This window comes from Equus quagga, chromosome 2, assembly GCF_021613505.1.
Source record: "Equus quagga isolate Etosha38 chromosome 2, UCLA_HA_Equagga_1.0, whole genome shotgun sequence".
Classification (NCBI taxonomy): domain Eukaryota; kingdom Metazoa; phylum Chordata; class Mammalia; order Perissodactyla; family Equidae; genus Equus; species Equus quagga.
The window spans coordinates 111562218-111578682 of NC_060268.1; the positions used below are offsets into that span (position 1 = coordinate 111562218).

At 37.1% G+C, this 16465-nt stretch overlaps 1 protein-coding gene across 4 annotated transcripts in view; it reads left to right on the top strand.

The window, feature by feature from the left end:
• The window catches only part of RYR2 (ryanodine receptor 2), a 678741-nt gene that overhangs the window by 491923 nt on the left and 170353 nt on the right, over positions 1-16465 (top strand). For all 4 annotated transcript variants that reach the window (XM_046653495.1, XM_046653496.1, XM_046653497.1 and 1 more), the window contains exons 44-51: positions 165-268; positions 3020-3155; positions 3761-3947; positions 6106-6211; positions 8109-8229; positions 12799-12968; positions 14195-14415; positions 15680-15770. In XM_046653495.1, the coding sequence (XP_046509451.1) occupies positions 165-268; positions 3020-3155; positions 3761-3947; positions 6106-6211; positions 8109-8229; positions 12799-12968; positions 14195-14415; positions 15680-15770 (1136 nt within the window). The remainder of the gene's footprint in view (positions 1-164; positions 269-3019; positions 3156-3760; positions 3948-6105; positions 6212-8108; positions 8230-12798; positions 12969-14194; positions 14416-15679; positions 15771-16465) is intronic.

Consider the following 16465-nt stretch of genomic DNA (forward strand, 5'->3'; position numbering starts at 1 on the left):
TATACATAGTACATTTAAAAATTAAACTTCAAAGTAAATTAACTTAGATTAGTGCAGTATGTATTGCACTTAGAAATTAACTTTTAAGTGAAAGTTGGTTTTTATATGGAATTCATAGTTGCAGCACAATTCAAATTTTGTTTCATCTTCATTTGAATGAACAGCCTCACCAGCTATGAGAGGTTCCACACCATTGGATGTGGCGGCAGCCTCGGTGATGGATAATAATGAACTAGCCTTAGCTTTGCGTGAGCCAGATCTGGAAAAGGTAAGTAACATTCCTGCCTCATGTTTTTGGGTGAGTTATGTTTGTTCATAGCTGTTTCTCAAGATTATTTAAATATAACTATAATATAGTTATATCACTATAATTAAAATATATATTATGTACTATAAATGTTACATATATTATATATAATATTATCATTATAAAGAACAAGAAATTTGAGATAAGGTGTTTCCTCTGACCACATGCATTTTTCTCTGAAAAGGGCATCAGCTTACTCTATCTGTATTCTTGCATGTTCTTGCCCTTTCTGTTTTCCCTTTTCCTTTAATCACAGTTTCTTAAAAGATTTTAACATCTCCTGCACAGATTTTATATCACACAGAAGTTTATATATTACAGTGCAAGGCATCAGTGGTACACTAGGTCCGTGCACCCTTAAGCATATTAAGTGACACATATGTTTGCCAGGATATAGATAAATTTCCCCCATATTTTAATTGCAAATACATTCTAAGTATTCTTTCTGATCCTTCCTTTGCTCCCCTACTTAGCAGCCAAAGTGAGCCTTTTAAAAGCATCATGTTGATCCTCTGCCCAGAACTCTCCAAAGACTTCCTATGTCACTTCGAGCAAAAACTAAAGGCATTGCATTGGCTCTTACTGCATCTGACTTCACTTATTAGTTTTGCTTCACTTCCTACAACTCTTCTGATCTCTTTTTTCACACCAGCCACACTGGACCCCTTGCTGTCGCTGGAACTTGCCGGGTGTGCTCCTGCCTCAGGGCCTCTGCACTTGCTGTGCTGGCCATCTGCAATATTCTTCTGCCAACGTCCTCATGGCTCTTTTTTAGTCATGAAAATACATATTTGTATATTATATATGTAAATATACACTTTGATTATATTTATATTTATATAAGTATAGTTTAAATATTTATAGTTTAAAAATATTTATATTTTAAAATAAGTGTATTTTACTAAAATCTATACATATTTTAAAAAATCTATTCCATACCAGAATGTAAGACCCGTGAGTTCAGGGCATTTTTTTCTCTGCTGTTCACTGTTTTGTGTCAGTCGTAGAGAACAGCATTGGCGTTGGGTGGAACCTTGACGCATAGCTGTTGAAGGCATGAAACAGTGAACTCTTGCCCACATCCGTCTGGCACGCTAGTCAAGGATCGTGAAGTTTTACATCTCTGACTAACCTCATATACATAGTTTAAAATATTTTTATCTATGATTAAAATGGTTAATATTAAAAAGGTTGGTAATGTCAGATTTTGAGGAGGATATGGAGCAGCAAGAACACTCATCTACTGTTGTTGAGATGAAAAATGGTGAAGTCAGTTGGAAAGCAGTTTGGTCATTTTTTTAACAAGTTAAAATACATCTTTCCTAAACATACCCCTAGCCTTTCCACTCCTAGGTATTTTCTCAATAGAAGTAACATATATGTCCACACAAAGACATGGGCATGAATGTTGACAATGGCTTTATTCACTTAGCACAAAACTAGAGACAACTCAAATGTCCATCAACTAATGAATGGATAAACAAAACTGGGATATTTCCTTATACAGTGGAATGCCATTATTAGACTATAAAAAGGAATGAAGCACTGACATGTGCTACAATGTGAATGAATCTCAGAATCATTAATCTGAGTGAAAGAAGCCAGGCACAGAAGACACATACTGGATGATTACATGTACAAATGTTCTAGAATATGCAAGCTAATTTGTAGTGACAGCAGATTGTCAAGGCTAAGCGTGTAGGGAGGGATGGAGTGCAAAAGGCATGGGACCTGAGGGGTGGTGGAAATGTTCTGCATCTTGATTGTGGGTGTTTTTACAGATGTATAAATTTCTCAAAGCTCATTGAATTTATACTTTAAATAGATGATTTTATTGCACACAAATTATACCTCAATAAATTTGATATGAAATCTTTTTAGCTGTATTACTTATTTCTTTTTAATCTTGAATTAGCTTGTGATTGAGCTGGGTGTAACTTAATTTGTTTGATAAGTTGCTCCTCTAACAATCTACCGCCATTGATAATGACTTGTTTAGGGATTTCTTTTAAAACTGGATCAGTTAGGAAATATTGTAGAGGACCAACATTCATATACAATAGAATATTTTAAAGGCAAAGCTATGCAGAAATTTTAATGTGTTAAATTCAACTATTCTGAAAGGTAGGTGGCGTTATCCCAAATTTTATAGACGGTGAAACCATGGCTCAAAACGATCCAGTAAGTCTTGACACAGGTCAGATTTCAACCCAAGGATATTTGACTCTAAGCTTAGTTGTCTCTACTTCTCTGTCTTCTCACACCCTCCCTTCCCTTTTAATTGAAATATCATTTTGGAAGTAATTTACTTCTTTAAAATAAGGTTGTGTGCCAGATGGATCTTTCAGTATCTCTGATGGATTCAGGTTTTACATTGAGCCAAAGGTCATTAGACATTTTTGAAGTTTGTCAAGTGTTATGACTTTGGTAGATAAAAGTCTCAAATGATATGCAATTTAGGAATTTTTTTTCATAGAGTTAGTTTATACGTATTTTTATTATGTTAGCATTTCCTTATGATTTATAAATACTTCTTAATTTTAAGGTTTTGCTACAGAGACTTCATGAGGATTGTCATGAAATTAAGAAGAATTTGCAGAAATGTATTTGTTTTAAACCATCCTTTGAGGATATCATTTAGCACGGGTAGTGTAAGCATCGAATGACTTCTCGCCCAAGGAGTAACGCTTTTGTTTATTGTCTTGTTTGTAGGTAGTTCGATATTTGGCTGGTTGTGGACTGCAGAGTTGCCAGATGCTGGTGTCTAAAGGTTATCCAGACATTGGGTGGAATCCAGTTGAAGGAGAGAGATATCTTGACTTTCTCAGATTTGCCGTCTTCTGTAATGGTAGGATTGAATGCTTGGGGTCTTTTTTGGTCATTATTAAAACACATAAAAATAGATGTATAAAACAACAATGTATCCCAACATTTTCATGAAGGAATTAACTATTAGTAAAGAAATTTAATATTTTATATTCAGTAGTTTTTCACATAGTAGTAATTTATTTTATAATATATATTTTGATAGTGATGCTATGCTTTCATTATTAAATTAAAATTTTTAGGCACTTACAGTTTTTACAATATATAGTTTTTATAAGCTATAATATAAATCTGTAATGCAAACTATAATATAGTTACAGCTTTTATAAGCTATAATAATAGCCAGGATTATGACTTTATTTCCTGTAATGAATTAACCAAAATGAAGAGTTTATGCCTCCATAATCCTTTTCTTTACTTTGAAAATTTCAAGTAAATTGAAGAAAAGAAATTTACTGTGTCTTGTATATGTAAAACTAGTAATTTGGATTCAGTTTTGGCTTTACTACTATGTTCTTCGGTTTTAGTTATTTTTCTTTGAATATAAATGAATTAGTATAGTATTTATTTGCTTAGAACTCCCATATAATCAATGTTTGTTTACTTCTGTTCTCCATTTGATTTTAGGGGAGAGTGTGGAAGAAAATGCAAATGTTGTGGTGAGATTGCTCATCCGGAGGCCTGAGTGTTTTGGTCCTGCTTTGAGAGGGGAAGGTGGGAATGGTCTTCTTGCAGTCATGGAAGAAGCCATAAAAATAGCTGAGGATCCTTCCCGAGATGGTCCCTCACCAACTAGTGGATCCAGTAAAACCCCGTAGGTCTAATATACACACTCTTAAGAGAAAATTATGCTACCTGACTTCAAATTTTACAAAATATGTGTTCTGTTAATTGCAATATAACTCTCTGGTACTCATGATTTCTCCCCTTGAAAAGTGAAGTGTGTTAGACTTGGAAGAATGGATGGAATTTTCTGCTGGAATAGGTCGAATGAACAAAGAGACCTGAGGAAGATTATGTGGATTTAGTAGAGAGAAATTTAGGTTGTAGGAGGAGATGCATTTTGTGAATTGTCCCAGGGGGCTATGGTAAAGTGAGTTATGACAAATGATGGCAGGTGAGCCTTTGAAATTAGAGTAGAGTTTAGTGGGAAGCTAGCTAGAACGAGTTTTCATGGTAATAGGGAGAGAGAAAGAGATCTTTAAGAAGAGGATGGGGGACTTAACTAAACTGGTATGGTGGTAAAGTTCAAAAAAGGAGATGTTCTCATTCCGAGGAGTGAAATTCTTGACCAAGGTATTGTTATTACTGGCTAAAAACATCTATGCCTTACCCATCACAGAAGAGGGGCCAAATAAAAACTGGAATGCCAGGATTATGACAAGGAAAGGGTGTTTATTCTGGGTGACGTCAGCTGAGAGAGACAAGAGTGAGTCCTCAAATTCGTTTCATTTCATCTCCCCAAAAGAGGAGAGGCCAGGGGTTTTTTAAAGTTGCAAGGAATGCGTCTGCTTGTAGGAGTTGGGGGCGTTGTGGGGGGGAAGCCAGTGGCTTTGCTGATTAGAGCTTTCCCACCAGCCTGCATTAGGCCTTGGGAAGCTGCTTACAGGGAGGAGGATGATAAGAGAATTTGAGAGTGAGTGTCCTTGGCCATTTGTCTCCATGGCAGATAGTGGATTCTGGAGCCAGGAAGCCAGGGAGTAAGCAGGGAATGAGTGCTCTGGTTTTAACCCCATATATGCTAGGTTTAATGTAGGAGAACTGATATCAGGGCTGATATTGTGACAGCTAGGGGAGGCAATGACTACCTTACATTTCTCCACAGTTTATGTTATTAATACTTGATTCCAGAAATGGGCATAAATTAATCCAGGTGTGTTGCTTCCTATTTTTTTAATCGTGGAGGTGAATTCTCTGCTAGGGGATCATGCACCCACACTACTATCACCACTGGTAAAGATGTAACATAGGGCTAATTGGAGGCAAATTTCCAAGCAAAGAAGTAGTCCTGCAAACCCTTGTTCTTCCACATATAGACTGGGCATAAATGTTCTGTCCTCACCAAGGCCAGGGTTCCAGACTGGGACCTCTCCAAGGGTATGTTATGTATTTATCAGTTAGCTATAGAGGGACCAGGGATTCCTTAGTTTCTTTCAGCAGTAGACAATATATCAAGAGATCTGTGGTCCCAGACCACATGAGCAGATGTACACCTGAGGGTGCTGGAGACAGTCTTGCCTGCCAGGAACAATGTTGTCAACAGGCCTTGATGCCACTCTGCACACTGCTGAGTCCAGCTGAGGCAGCTATTTACCGAGCTCCTAAAGGAGGAATGACGTGATCTTCCAGGGCCTTCCAGAGGTGTCTCTCATTAATGAGATAATGAAATATTTCTATTTTTTCTCACAGAGATGGGGAGAGAGACATGCTCGATTACTTGGGAGTGGGTGGGTGGGGTGGAGTAGATGGTAAAGAGACAGGTGAGTACATGTCATCAACTCTGTGAAGTACTTACTCTGGGCAAAGCACTGTACTGGGTGCCTTACGTATGTTGTCTTATAGGACAGATCTTTGTCACCTGTGCTTGAAATGTATGCTATTTGCAAAAGTAGTCTAAACTTACCAAGTCCTTCCATCAATTATTTTCTTTGTTAATACTCTGTCTGCTAGTAGAAATGAGCAGAATCCACCAAATTAGCAATTCCTCTTTTTCCTTTTCAAAGGGATCTTAACATTAAAGTTCCCACAAATGTATTCTTGATGATAGAGTCTCACATCTGGTCTTTAACCCATTGTTATTTTCTTTTAAAAATGTCAAGCTATAAATTAAACACATCTATGAAAAGTATCAGAAGAGACAGAATTAATTACCTAGTGGTCCATTTCCTCTGCAAAGTATGTAATAAACCTGAAATGTCACTTTATTATCCTTTTTGCTTTGCTTTCTGTTCTTTTTGAAAAATCCACAAAAGTGATATGGAGGAGGAGGAAGATGACACTATCCACATGGGGAATGCCATCATGACCTTTTATGCAGCTTTGATTGACCTATTAGGACGCTGTGCTCCTGAAATGCATGTAAGTGCTCTGGGGCCCAAGAGCAACAATCCTGGCTTACTTCTCTCTGAGTCATTCTTAGCTGGCAAAGATCACAGCAGCATACAAAACCAATAAACTTCATGCTCCATTAAAAATAATATCTGCAGCCTAATTGCTGAACAAGTGTTTGTTCAGTTTGAAATGTCTTATTGGTTGTAAAAATTAGTAATGAGATTTCACAACAAGTCATGAATAGAATAGTCAGTTGCTCATATATCTCTAAAACTCATATAAGCATCCCCATACATTAAGAAGAAAAGAACGTATTTTCTCTATACAGTTTTCTCTTCTATTTTAGTGCATGCAGAAAGCAACCATTCCTATGAAGCATTCTTTTCTTCTTGTACAATATTTCGTCTTTGTGAGGGAGCTGCTACCGGCTGGGCTCTGGTTTAGGGGAAAGTGGGAGGCAGGTTAGGGGGAAGAAGAGAGCTATTCAGTCCCTATTGATTAGTTAACAATACTTACTTTTACATTGTAATACATTCTGATGTTTTCTACTCCTATTCTAGTCTACTCTTCTCTTCTTTTCCGTTCTATTCCATTCTATTCTATTCATTTGACAGATGCTAGCCAGGTCCCATAAGATTAGCTTCATGACCTGTTAGGGGGATACGACAGAGTCTGAAACGCACTGATCAGTGCTGGGGTGGGAGGCAAATACACTTCTAAACTGGTGTGAGCAGGAAGCCAGAGGGACTGTTGCTAACAGATCACCTCTTTCTCCCTACCCTTAGAAGCTATGGTTTTTGGGGTTCTGTTTGTTTTTGTTTTGTCTCCTTCTCTTACACCCACAGGTTAAATCTTTCTTGATATAACCTTTTGTTGTGAACAGAGAGGAATCCCAGGATGGAGAAATGTTGGAATGTTAGAAAACCAAGAGTCTGATTTTCCTAACAGCTTAACTTGTAGCTAATGAGATTTTCAGCATAGTAAATGGGAATAGATTATGAAAAATTTGTATGCTGGAGGTGATTACAAACAAAAAGCTTTCTGCTCTCAATATTTGTTCTTTTTCCTATTAAAGTGAATGATTAAAGGAACCAAGAGCGATGTGACGCTAATAGTTTTTCATTCTATTACATTAGGGGAAAACAAGACGAAGTGACTTAATGAGGGACTACCCTTGGCACTTCCGAAATTTATTCATTTTCAGCAACCGTTAGTTGAGAATATCCTATGTGTCAGAAATTGGGCTTGTGTTTCACACCCAGTGGAGGAGGAAGCAGACACCTGGCCTGGCTCTGGAAGCCTGCCGCCTGTTCCAGGGACCGGCTGAGGGTCCTCACTGTGTCAGATCCACGGGCTTCATGGGAACTTACTTAGCCAGTGACAGTCTAACAGGCTTGGTAAAATCCATGTTCACCATTCCCTACATTACAAACCCATCACTGGAGAAATCAGGGTGGACCGTAGAGGGACGTACAGTTACATTTTCATCACAAGGCAAGAAAGAGGCTAAATCAGTCGTAAGTATTAGTATATATCCAGGGCCTAAAGATAATTTTTCCTTGTATTATTGCTCATGTAATGGATAGGCATTTATGTGTAATTTGGGGGGCAAGCAATTATAGACATCAGATTCTTAATATATTTTAATACCCTAAAGAGGATAAAAACTATTGTTCTAATGGGTAAACCAGCTGGCCTAGGTTGTATATATAATTCAGTGTATACTGAAGTCAGTGAAAACTATGTGGGCAGGTAAATACCTGTATGTAAGCCTGAAATAATTTTTGAGAGAGGTCTAACTTTATATGTATACTTAACAGAAAATTAATTTAGATTTGGATTTGCATACTTCAGATTTTCTGGATAGAATTTTAACATTGAGTTCACAAAGTTTTTCTCATGTTCCTTATTTTTCTTCCTGCAGTTGATTCACGCTGGTAAAGGAGAAGCTATCAGAATCCGGTCTATTTTGAGATCCCTAATTCCACTCGGGGACTTGGTGGGAGTAATCAGCATTGGTTTTCAGATGCCAACAATAGCCAAAGGTAAGGCCACCTTCCATTCCTTGTCATTCAGTAGGCCGTTGGATGTTTTAATATTGTTGTCAGTAGTCAAGGTTTCTCTCCCTGCAACATAGTTACGATACTTAAATTTCTTTAAAAGAAAGAATTACAAAGTACGTTATTTTGGAAAACATTTTCTATTCTTATGGTTTTTAAACAGCTATGTTTCCAGTGAGATTTTAATTCATTTTTATGTGACATCTCAGAGTTTCCAGAGAGGAAATACACATCTCCTAGTGTTCTTTGGTCCCTGTTCTTCTCTGTCTTTCTTGATCAACATCCTTTAATTCACTCTTTGTAATACTGTTTGATGTGGGCTTGCCAAGCTGAGGAGTCGAAAGAAAGATTTCTTGGACTCTAAAGGTCTGGTGGTAGTGTTCTTTTATTCACAGAATAGCATGGGGACAGGACCCACGGGCAGTGAAGAGCTGCAATGTGTTGAGGGTTAGGGCTAAGTTTATAAGGCATGGATTTGTGACTTATTTTTACTAGACAAAGGAAAGATCATGTAAAAAGTCATTAAAATGGTATCAGTGCAGGTGGGGTCTGGTTATTGTGTGGTCATATAACATTAGACATGATTCAGGTCGTATAGATCGGCATGTAGGCCAGGACGCCTTGGGCTTGTCCCCCTGGAGCAGCCTTGATCCACATCACTTTTCATTGTCACTTTCTTATAATGCTTTTTTCCAAACAATGATCATAGCTTTTGACTTAGAGATTTAAAAATTCCCAATGCATCGAAAGAAGTGCTCTTTTCCAGACTAAGGAGAAAGTTTTAAAAAGATTTTTCTTTCCATTTTGCCTGAATGTTTATTGTCCTTATACGACATGTCATTTTGGGTTTCGAAACTGCTTTTGATTAGTTTTCCAATATTAACTCAAAAGCGTGTAAAATAAAATCAATCCACTCTCTCTATAAGTGCCCAGTACCTGTGCCCCCTCGCCCTCCTGCCCAGGTTGCGTAGGGAGAAGGGAGGGCCCAGACAGCATTGGGTGAAGTGCAGATGCTTTACTGTGGGGGTGGCGGTAGGGCCTGAGTTCACCCCAACACTAATACATTGCACTGCCCAGACTATGACAGAAACGGCAAATGGCGGAGGCCGAGGCCCAGTTCCCTGTTGGCAGTTCGCTGTCTGCTTCCCATAAAAAAGATTTAAGCCATTATTGAAGGCACCTAAAAGATGTCTTAGATCCCAAATTATACTTTAGTTTTCCTTTTTCCAGTTTCAATTTTGTTCAGTTTTCAATACTTTGTTGGATATTGTTACATATTTCATTTTTGTATAAACTTCTAATTTTAGAACAACAACATAATCAGATAGAAAGTGCATGTTGTTATCCTTTTCTTTCATTAATTGTGCCCCAGAGAAGATTGGCTATTAATACCTCAAGCCTAGAATGAAGGGATCTCTCTGTAACTGAAGGAGGCTCACCCTACTTGCCAGCCATGTGATTATGAGAAAGTCAGGTTTCGTGTGTGCTAACCTTACAGACCCAAACCTCCCAGTGACACAAACAGCCATAATAATTGGACACTCATAATTTTAGGGAAGGTTAGAACTTACAAATTGTCCCATAGCTTTTTGTCTTCCCCACTTCAGGCAGTTTCTTTTTCTTGTGTCTATACAGATTTTCTCGTTTACCTTCTTTTTACCTCTCCTTTAACTCGTGTTTGTTTACTTGAGTAAGACATCTTTTCATTCCCCTACATTTTGAGCCACAAAAGGGACACTTTTAGGAAAAAGATCAGAAAATACCAGTGACACACAGATTAGGAAACAGAGAAGGGCTAAATTTTTAAGGTTAGAATTTGTGATAACAAAGAACCAAGAACAGGGACTCTAAGAGCGTCCAGATGTCCCTTCCAGAATTTCCCCAATTTCCTCCAGTATACCCCGTTTTCCTCCAGTTGATGTGTCTTCACCAGCCTTCAAGATTTTTCAAGTTGATTCTTTCCTGTTCTACTTAGTTATGCTACAGTAATATTATTTTTATGATGTTTTTCTTTATAAATATGCAGTATATTGTCTACTTTGGGATTTAAAGGATTTCTTTGTGAACTATCACAATCGCACTGAAAGTTAGTTTTTAAAATGTAATCCATTGGTCATTGTTAAATTTCTACATTTTTCTTTCACCTCTTTCCTCTTACAGAGAATGTAGACAGAAACCTATGTGTTTTTATTTCGCCGTGTTATGCATTTAAATCAACTTTAAAACTTAAGCCATCAGTATTTCTTCATATGTTTCAATGACAAGTCATTGTCATGGTTGTTGTTGTTTAAGCATCACAAATTATCAGTAATAATTCCCATATGTTCTATATTTAGAATGGGAAGTTTGCCTCTAAATGTTAGTCGTCCCCCCACCTCAGTATTAGCTAAAGCCTTTCTCAAACATTTTTATCATACTTATTCTAGAACTTGAGTGTGGCCCAGACTAATAAAGAAGGAGGGGTTCAGAAAACTTGAGGGACAAGCAGATAATCCTGAAAGTAGATGTTCTGTCCCTGCAGCCCTTGGCCCAGTCAGGTGTGAACAGACTGTCTGAGCAATAATTTCAGGCAAATGGATAATGCAGGTACCACAGGGTACAGCTGTGCAAGAGGCCCTCCTCATTCCAGTTCAAAGGCTAGAAGTCTGGGAGGAGGCAGTTCATCAGCCTTATTGTCTTCAGCTTGTTTGAGGAGATGACGACAAATAAAACAGTAACTGTAGCAAATGGATGAATCTTGATTCCCAGGCTGATATAGTTGTAGAATTCCTTAAAATGAATGTCTACTTGAATAAGTGTTTGAAAAACAAACCCTAGGGACTGGCCCGGTGGTGTAGTGGTTAAGTTCGTGCACTCCGCTTGGGTGGCCCAAGGTTCACAGGTTCAGATCCCAGGTGTAGACCTTTGCACCACTTGTCAAGCCATGCTGTGGCAGGTGTCCCACATATAAAATAGAGGAAGATGGGCACAGTCGTTAGGACAGAGCCAATCTTCCTCAGCAAAAAGAGGAGGATTGGCAACAGATGTTAGCTCATGGCTACTCTTCCTCACCTAAATAAATAAATAAATAAATAAATAACAAATCCTAATTTTAGGATCAACGAGTTGATCAATCATTTCCTTAGGCACAGCTATATGTTAAAATAATAGAATCTTATATATATAAATTACCTATAATGTGATTTTTAGGAGAATTGAACTGGAATTTCATATAGATTTTTAATTGAAAATTATAGCATGCTGATTTAACCTCACAACTAAATTAACTTTGGTTGGATTTTAAATACAATTTTTCTTAGCTTAAATCTAACTTTTCCAATTACTAGGTGTACAGCCTTGAACTTGGACAAATTATTTAACTTCCCTAAAGATCAGTTTTCATCTTCTATTAAATGAAGATAATAATACTAACTTCATGGTGTGCTTGTGAAAACTGTATGAGATCATGTCTGTAACATTCCTAGCATAGTGCCTGACAGCAGCACAAACTACAAGAGCTATTATTCTTATTATTGTAATTATAGGAAGGAAAGTATTAGTTATATTAGGTGTTATTAGAAGCTATGGAAGCTATTTGGTATTAGCCTTTAATGTAATTTGCCTTAAAACATTGTTATTTGTTGATTTCATGATTTAAATATCAAATGCATTCGTTGACGTTGAATCAAAACAAAAAAAGTTTTGACTTTATTCTTTCGGGATCATTATGGTCATGTATCATTTTTTCCTGGGTCCTTCTTTCTTCAACGTTGCATCATTCTTAAACATTCTGTGATATTATTTGTAGACTCTTATGGTGTGTTATCAGCAACAGTTTGCTATAATTGTCATGTGGTCAAGCAAGAATGCACCGGTTCTCTGATATTTTAAATTGGCATGTAATCCCCTAATTCCTCATATCAATGATCCCCAACCTATGACTCTATGGAATTATAATCAGACTCATTCATCTATATAGGCATCAAGCACTGACTGTTGATAGAGAAAATAGAATGACTCTCAAGTATGTTTTAAATGTTGTTAAATGCTATTATGATTAATGAAGCATGTTTCATTTGAAAGTCAAACTGGCTCATAGAGTTGTTTCATCATTTTGTAATTGCCTAAGCTATAAATAAGTGTACCGTGATTATCACATAGGGGTACATGATTTTTATTAATGTTTAAAAGCAGCTCTTACTCTTGAAAAGAGTGAAAACCTTACTTTTACATTTTAACTTTTCATGGCATTTACTCCTAGTTTTACAATGTGAATTTTGGATGTTTTATTGTTTCCTTGTTAGTATCTAGCTTAATGCTATGTTCTTGTCATAGACACAGTTAACAAATGGATGTGAAAGTAATATTTAAATGACCTTGGATTCAAATTGTACTGTCATATTTCCTCAGTCAGTTCCCCGCACTTGCTTGGGGGTAGTAGAAGAACAGAAAACCAGTCAACTGATAACTTTATTTAAAACATGAGAATGCCATGTTTTACAAAAGTAGCCATTTGTAGTCTCTCTCATGAATGGCATGGCCATTAACAACAACGTGTCACCTTCTCTCTTTTAGATGGGAATGTGGTGGAGCCTGACATGTCTGCAGGGTTTTGCCCAGATCACAAGGCAGCCATGGTTTTGTTCCTTGACAGGGTCTATGGAATTGAAGTTCAAGACTTCCTCCTCCATCTTCTAGAGGTTGGCTTTCTGCCAGATCTCCGGGCTGCTGCTTCTTTAGACACGGTAATGATTTAAACAATTGATTCCCTCGACTTTTGACTCTTCATTCTTTGGCTTATGATATTCTTTCGCAGATAGGTTCATTCATTCATTTATTGTCACCAAATATTTATTGAGTATCTATTATACTTTTAGGTAAGCAGTGGGCAAGCATAAAATAAAATAGACTGTGTACTCAAGGATTTCACTGAATAGTGGAGAAAACTGACAATCTCAAGAGTAAGATAAGAATTCTGATCAGGTGCAATGGAAGACAATAAGAAGTTCATATAACACTAATTTTAGAGATCACAGTGGCTCCTGTTAACCTCTAAGTTGTCCTAAACAATTATGCTTCTCAATTAAAGCAATTAAAGTCTTCAGAAAGCTTAATGGACATTGTTGAGTCATGCCAATTACAATATCATCCTGGTGCCTTCATTCTTTAACGTACAGATATATCTGTACGTATATCCAGTGGCCCTGTCCTGTATATCAGCGGTCCACATGGAGAATCTGCCATTGTCAGTGCAACTGTTCTGCTATTTGAAATGTTGTAGAATAAGCTGACATTCTAAATGTTATTCTAGGAGTTAATAATACCTCCTTTTATTCTCAATTAAATAAGTCCTCTTTATTTCAGAGGAAATCAGATCTTGAGTTGACAGTAGCTCTTTCTTGAAAGCCATGAGAGGAGAATCATAAAAATGAAACTGAAATTTGTTTTTTCTTTCTTGAGTGTGTTCACATGAAATTCTGAACCTAAAGAGTGTAGTTGATAACATAGTAAGGCAATCTACCTTTGATTGTTGGTGCCAGTGGACATAAGCAGAAATATAAATAAAATTAATAAATAGAATTCAGAAAGAATTTATGAATATGAGATCTGTTAGAAGAATAAGTTCCTTTCTCTTTCCTCCTCTCGTAAAGTGCTGATATTCATTGATATCATTAGTGTCTTCATCTTCCTACTATTGACATTTTATTATAGACCATGAACCTCTTGGGCTTTTTGAAGAAATAGGTATCATTTCATTTTTATCTATTTATGAGCAATTGAAAGTTGATTGTTTTTTGTGGTAAAAAATTCATATGAATCACATTAAAGATATAATTGAGGAATACAATTACATTTTTCATCTTTTTTTGCCATTTTCTAGATAGTGAAATTGTATGTCAACATGTTGATTCCTTTGAAGATTGTCTGCTGCCGAACACAAATGACTTTCTACTCTCCAATTCCTTTTTAGGTTGCTTTGAGTGCTACAGACATGGCCTTGGCCCTCAATCGGTACCTTTGCACAGCCGTGTTGCCTTTGTTAACAAGATGTGCTCCTCTTTTTGCTGGCACAGAGCACCACGCTTCCCTCATTGACTCCTTACTTCATACTGTGTATAGACTTTCTAAGGGCTGCTCACTTACCAAAGCTCAACGTGATTCCATAGAAGTTTGTTTACTCTCTATTTGTGGGTAAGTGGGCAAGTAACTCAAAAATACCAAGTTTCTTCTTCTTCAAGAAAGAGAATTTACTGTATGGCCCTTGAAAAATTATGAATTTTGGAAACAATTTCTGTGCCAAACAATTAATTCATTTGAGATAGTCCCATGTACTGAGGTATGAGTCTTAGCAGAGCACCCTTGCTCCTGGTCAAGTTCAGGAGTATTCCTCCAAGCCCCTTTAGGATATCTAGCTGTTGGGTAAAGTGTTAGACCGATTATGCTATTCTGGATGTTGGTGGGCAGGATGATTGCGTGAGAAATCCCTGGCCACTTTAGTGTAAGATTAGTAGATTCTTTTTTCACTGTGTGTGATGGTTTTAACTCCTCTTCCAGAAGGGAAAAGAAAAAAGAGACTTATTAAATATAAAAAGTGATACAGTATAATATTAAAGCATTACTTACGTGTGGCAGGGATGAAGGCTATTTCCTTCAGTCTGGAAAACCAGAAGTGTTCAAATGTCTTACCATGAAACCCAGAAACATATCCCCTCCTTTTGAAGTTCTCTCGGTGAAAGTGGCCATTTCTCAGGCCTCTAGCTGGAGTGATGGCTTCTTTCTAATTGGACGGGAGCTTTTGGAGGTGAAGGCTTGCAGCCTGACTGTACATTGGTGAAGGAAAGGTTTTCACTCATTCTGTGGTATGTGGGGTAGAAGACAGATGGGCTGAGGGAAGTGAAAATTAGATTAGCTTCTCCTTGACCCTCAAATACCATAAAATGGAATCAATTTTCTAAATATTAAATGAGGTGAAGCAGTCAGGATTGCCCGACACGGTAGATGTTCACTATGCATTGCTTGTCTTTCCTTTCCTCCTCTGGCAAAATTTGCCTCAGCCTTTTTTCTCCCTCCTGCTCCTACACTCCCTCTTCTTTCTGCTTCTAATCTGGTAACTGAAGATCCTTCCCACCCACTAGAATGAGGGGAGAAGCATTTACTAAATTAATGGGAACAGTGGGGTCTGCAGTTGTGTGAGATTGGGAAGGGAAGGAGCAGAAGAGGCGCATCTCCCATAACAAATAGGGATTGGTCTTCAGATCTGAGGGATGGAGATGAGTTGGAAATGTAACCTTTTATAAAATTATGTAACTATTGGTTTGTCTTTGTATTGGAAACACGTCAAATTAACATCATCTGAAGAGAGGTATAGGTCCAGGTTCTTGGGTACATCATTTAATCTAATGACTTAGTTTAGACACATTTCCCATCATTATTAAAATTAGCTTTGTTCCACCAGCCAATTGAGACCTTCTATGATGCAGCACTTACTCAGAAGATTAGTATTTGATGTCCCATTATTAAATGAACATGCAAAGATGCCTCTTAAGGTAAGTATAGGAAATATTTGTGGTTGTTTGATTACTGGGTCCTCTGACTTTGTTTCCCATTACAACATGTACATCTCTTAGATACATCATGTTTGACCTTTGACATTGGAAAATTTCTCCCACTTATTGAAATGGGCATACAAGTTATAGATATGTGTATATTAGCCTAAAATAAACAAGTAATAAAAGACCATGGAAATCCTAAGACATATCCTGTAAGTCGATGGACATGCAAATCAATGGGAACAAATGGGCTACAAGGAGAAGATGAGCCAAGATATTCTTAGGCTGAAAAAAGTCTTTCTCTATGAAAATTGATTTTGGTTTAATAAATTTAGATAAATTAATGAATTATATAAAGTAAGTTATATCCTTGCTGATAATCTCATTTTTCCGGGTTTTATCATCAATGATAGCCCTTGTCATGCAAATTTTCTTGATACAAGTAAGCTGGAAGATACCCGAAAAAGAGAGAGTATCAGTTTATTTATTTATTTATTTATTTATTACCTGAAAAAGATAGAGTATCAGTTTGTTTATTTATTTATTTATTTATTTATTTATTTGGGGAAGATTAGCCCTGAGCTAACTGCTCCCAATCCTCCTCTTTTTGCTGAGGAAGACTGGCCCTAACATCCATGCCCATCTTCCTCTACTTTCTATGTGGGACACCTACCACAGCGTGGCGTGCCAAG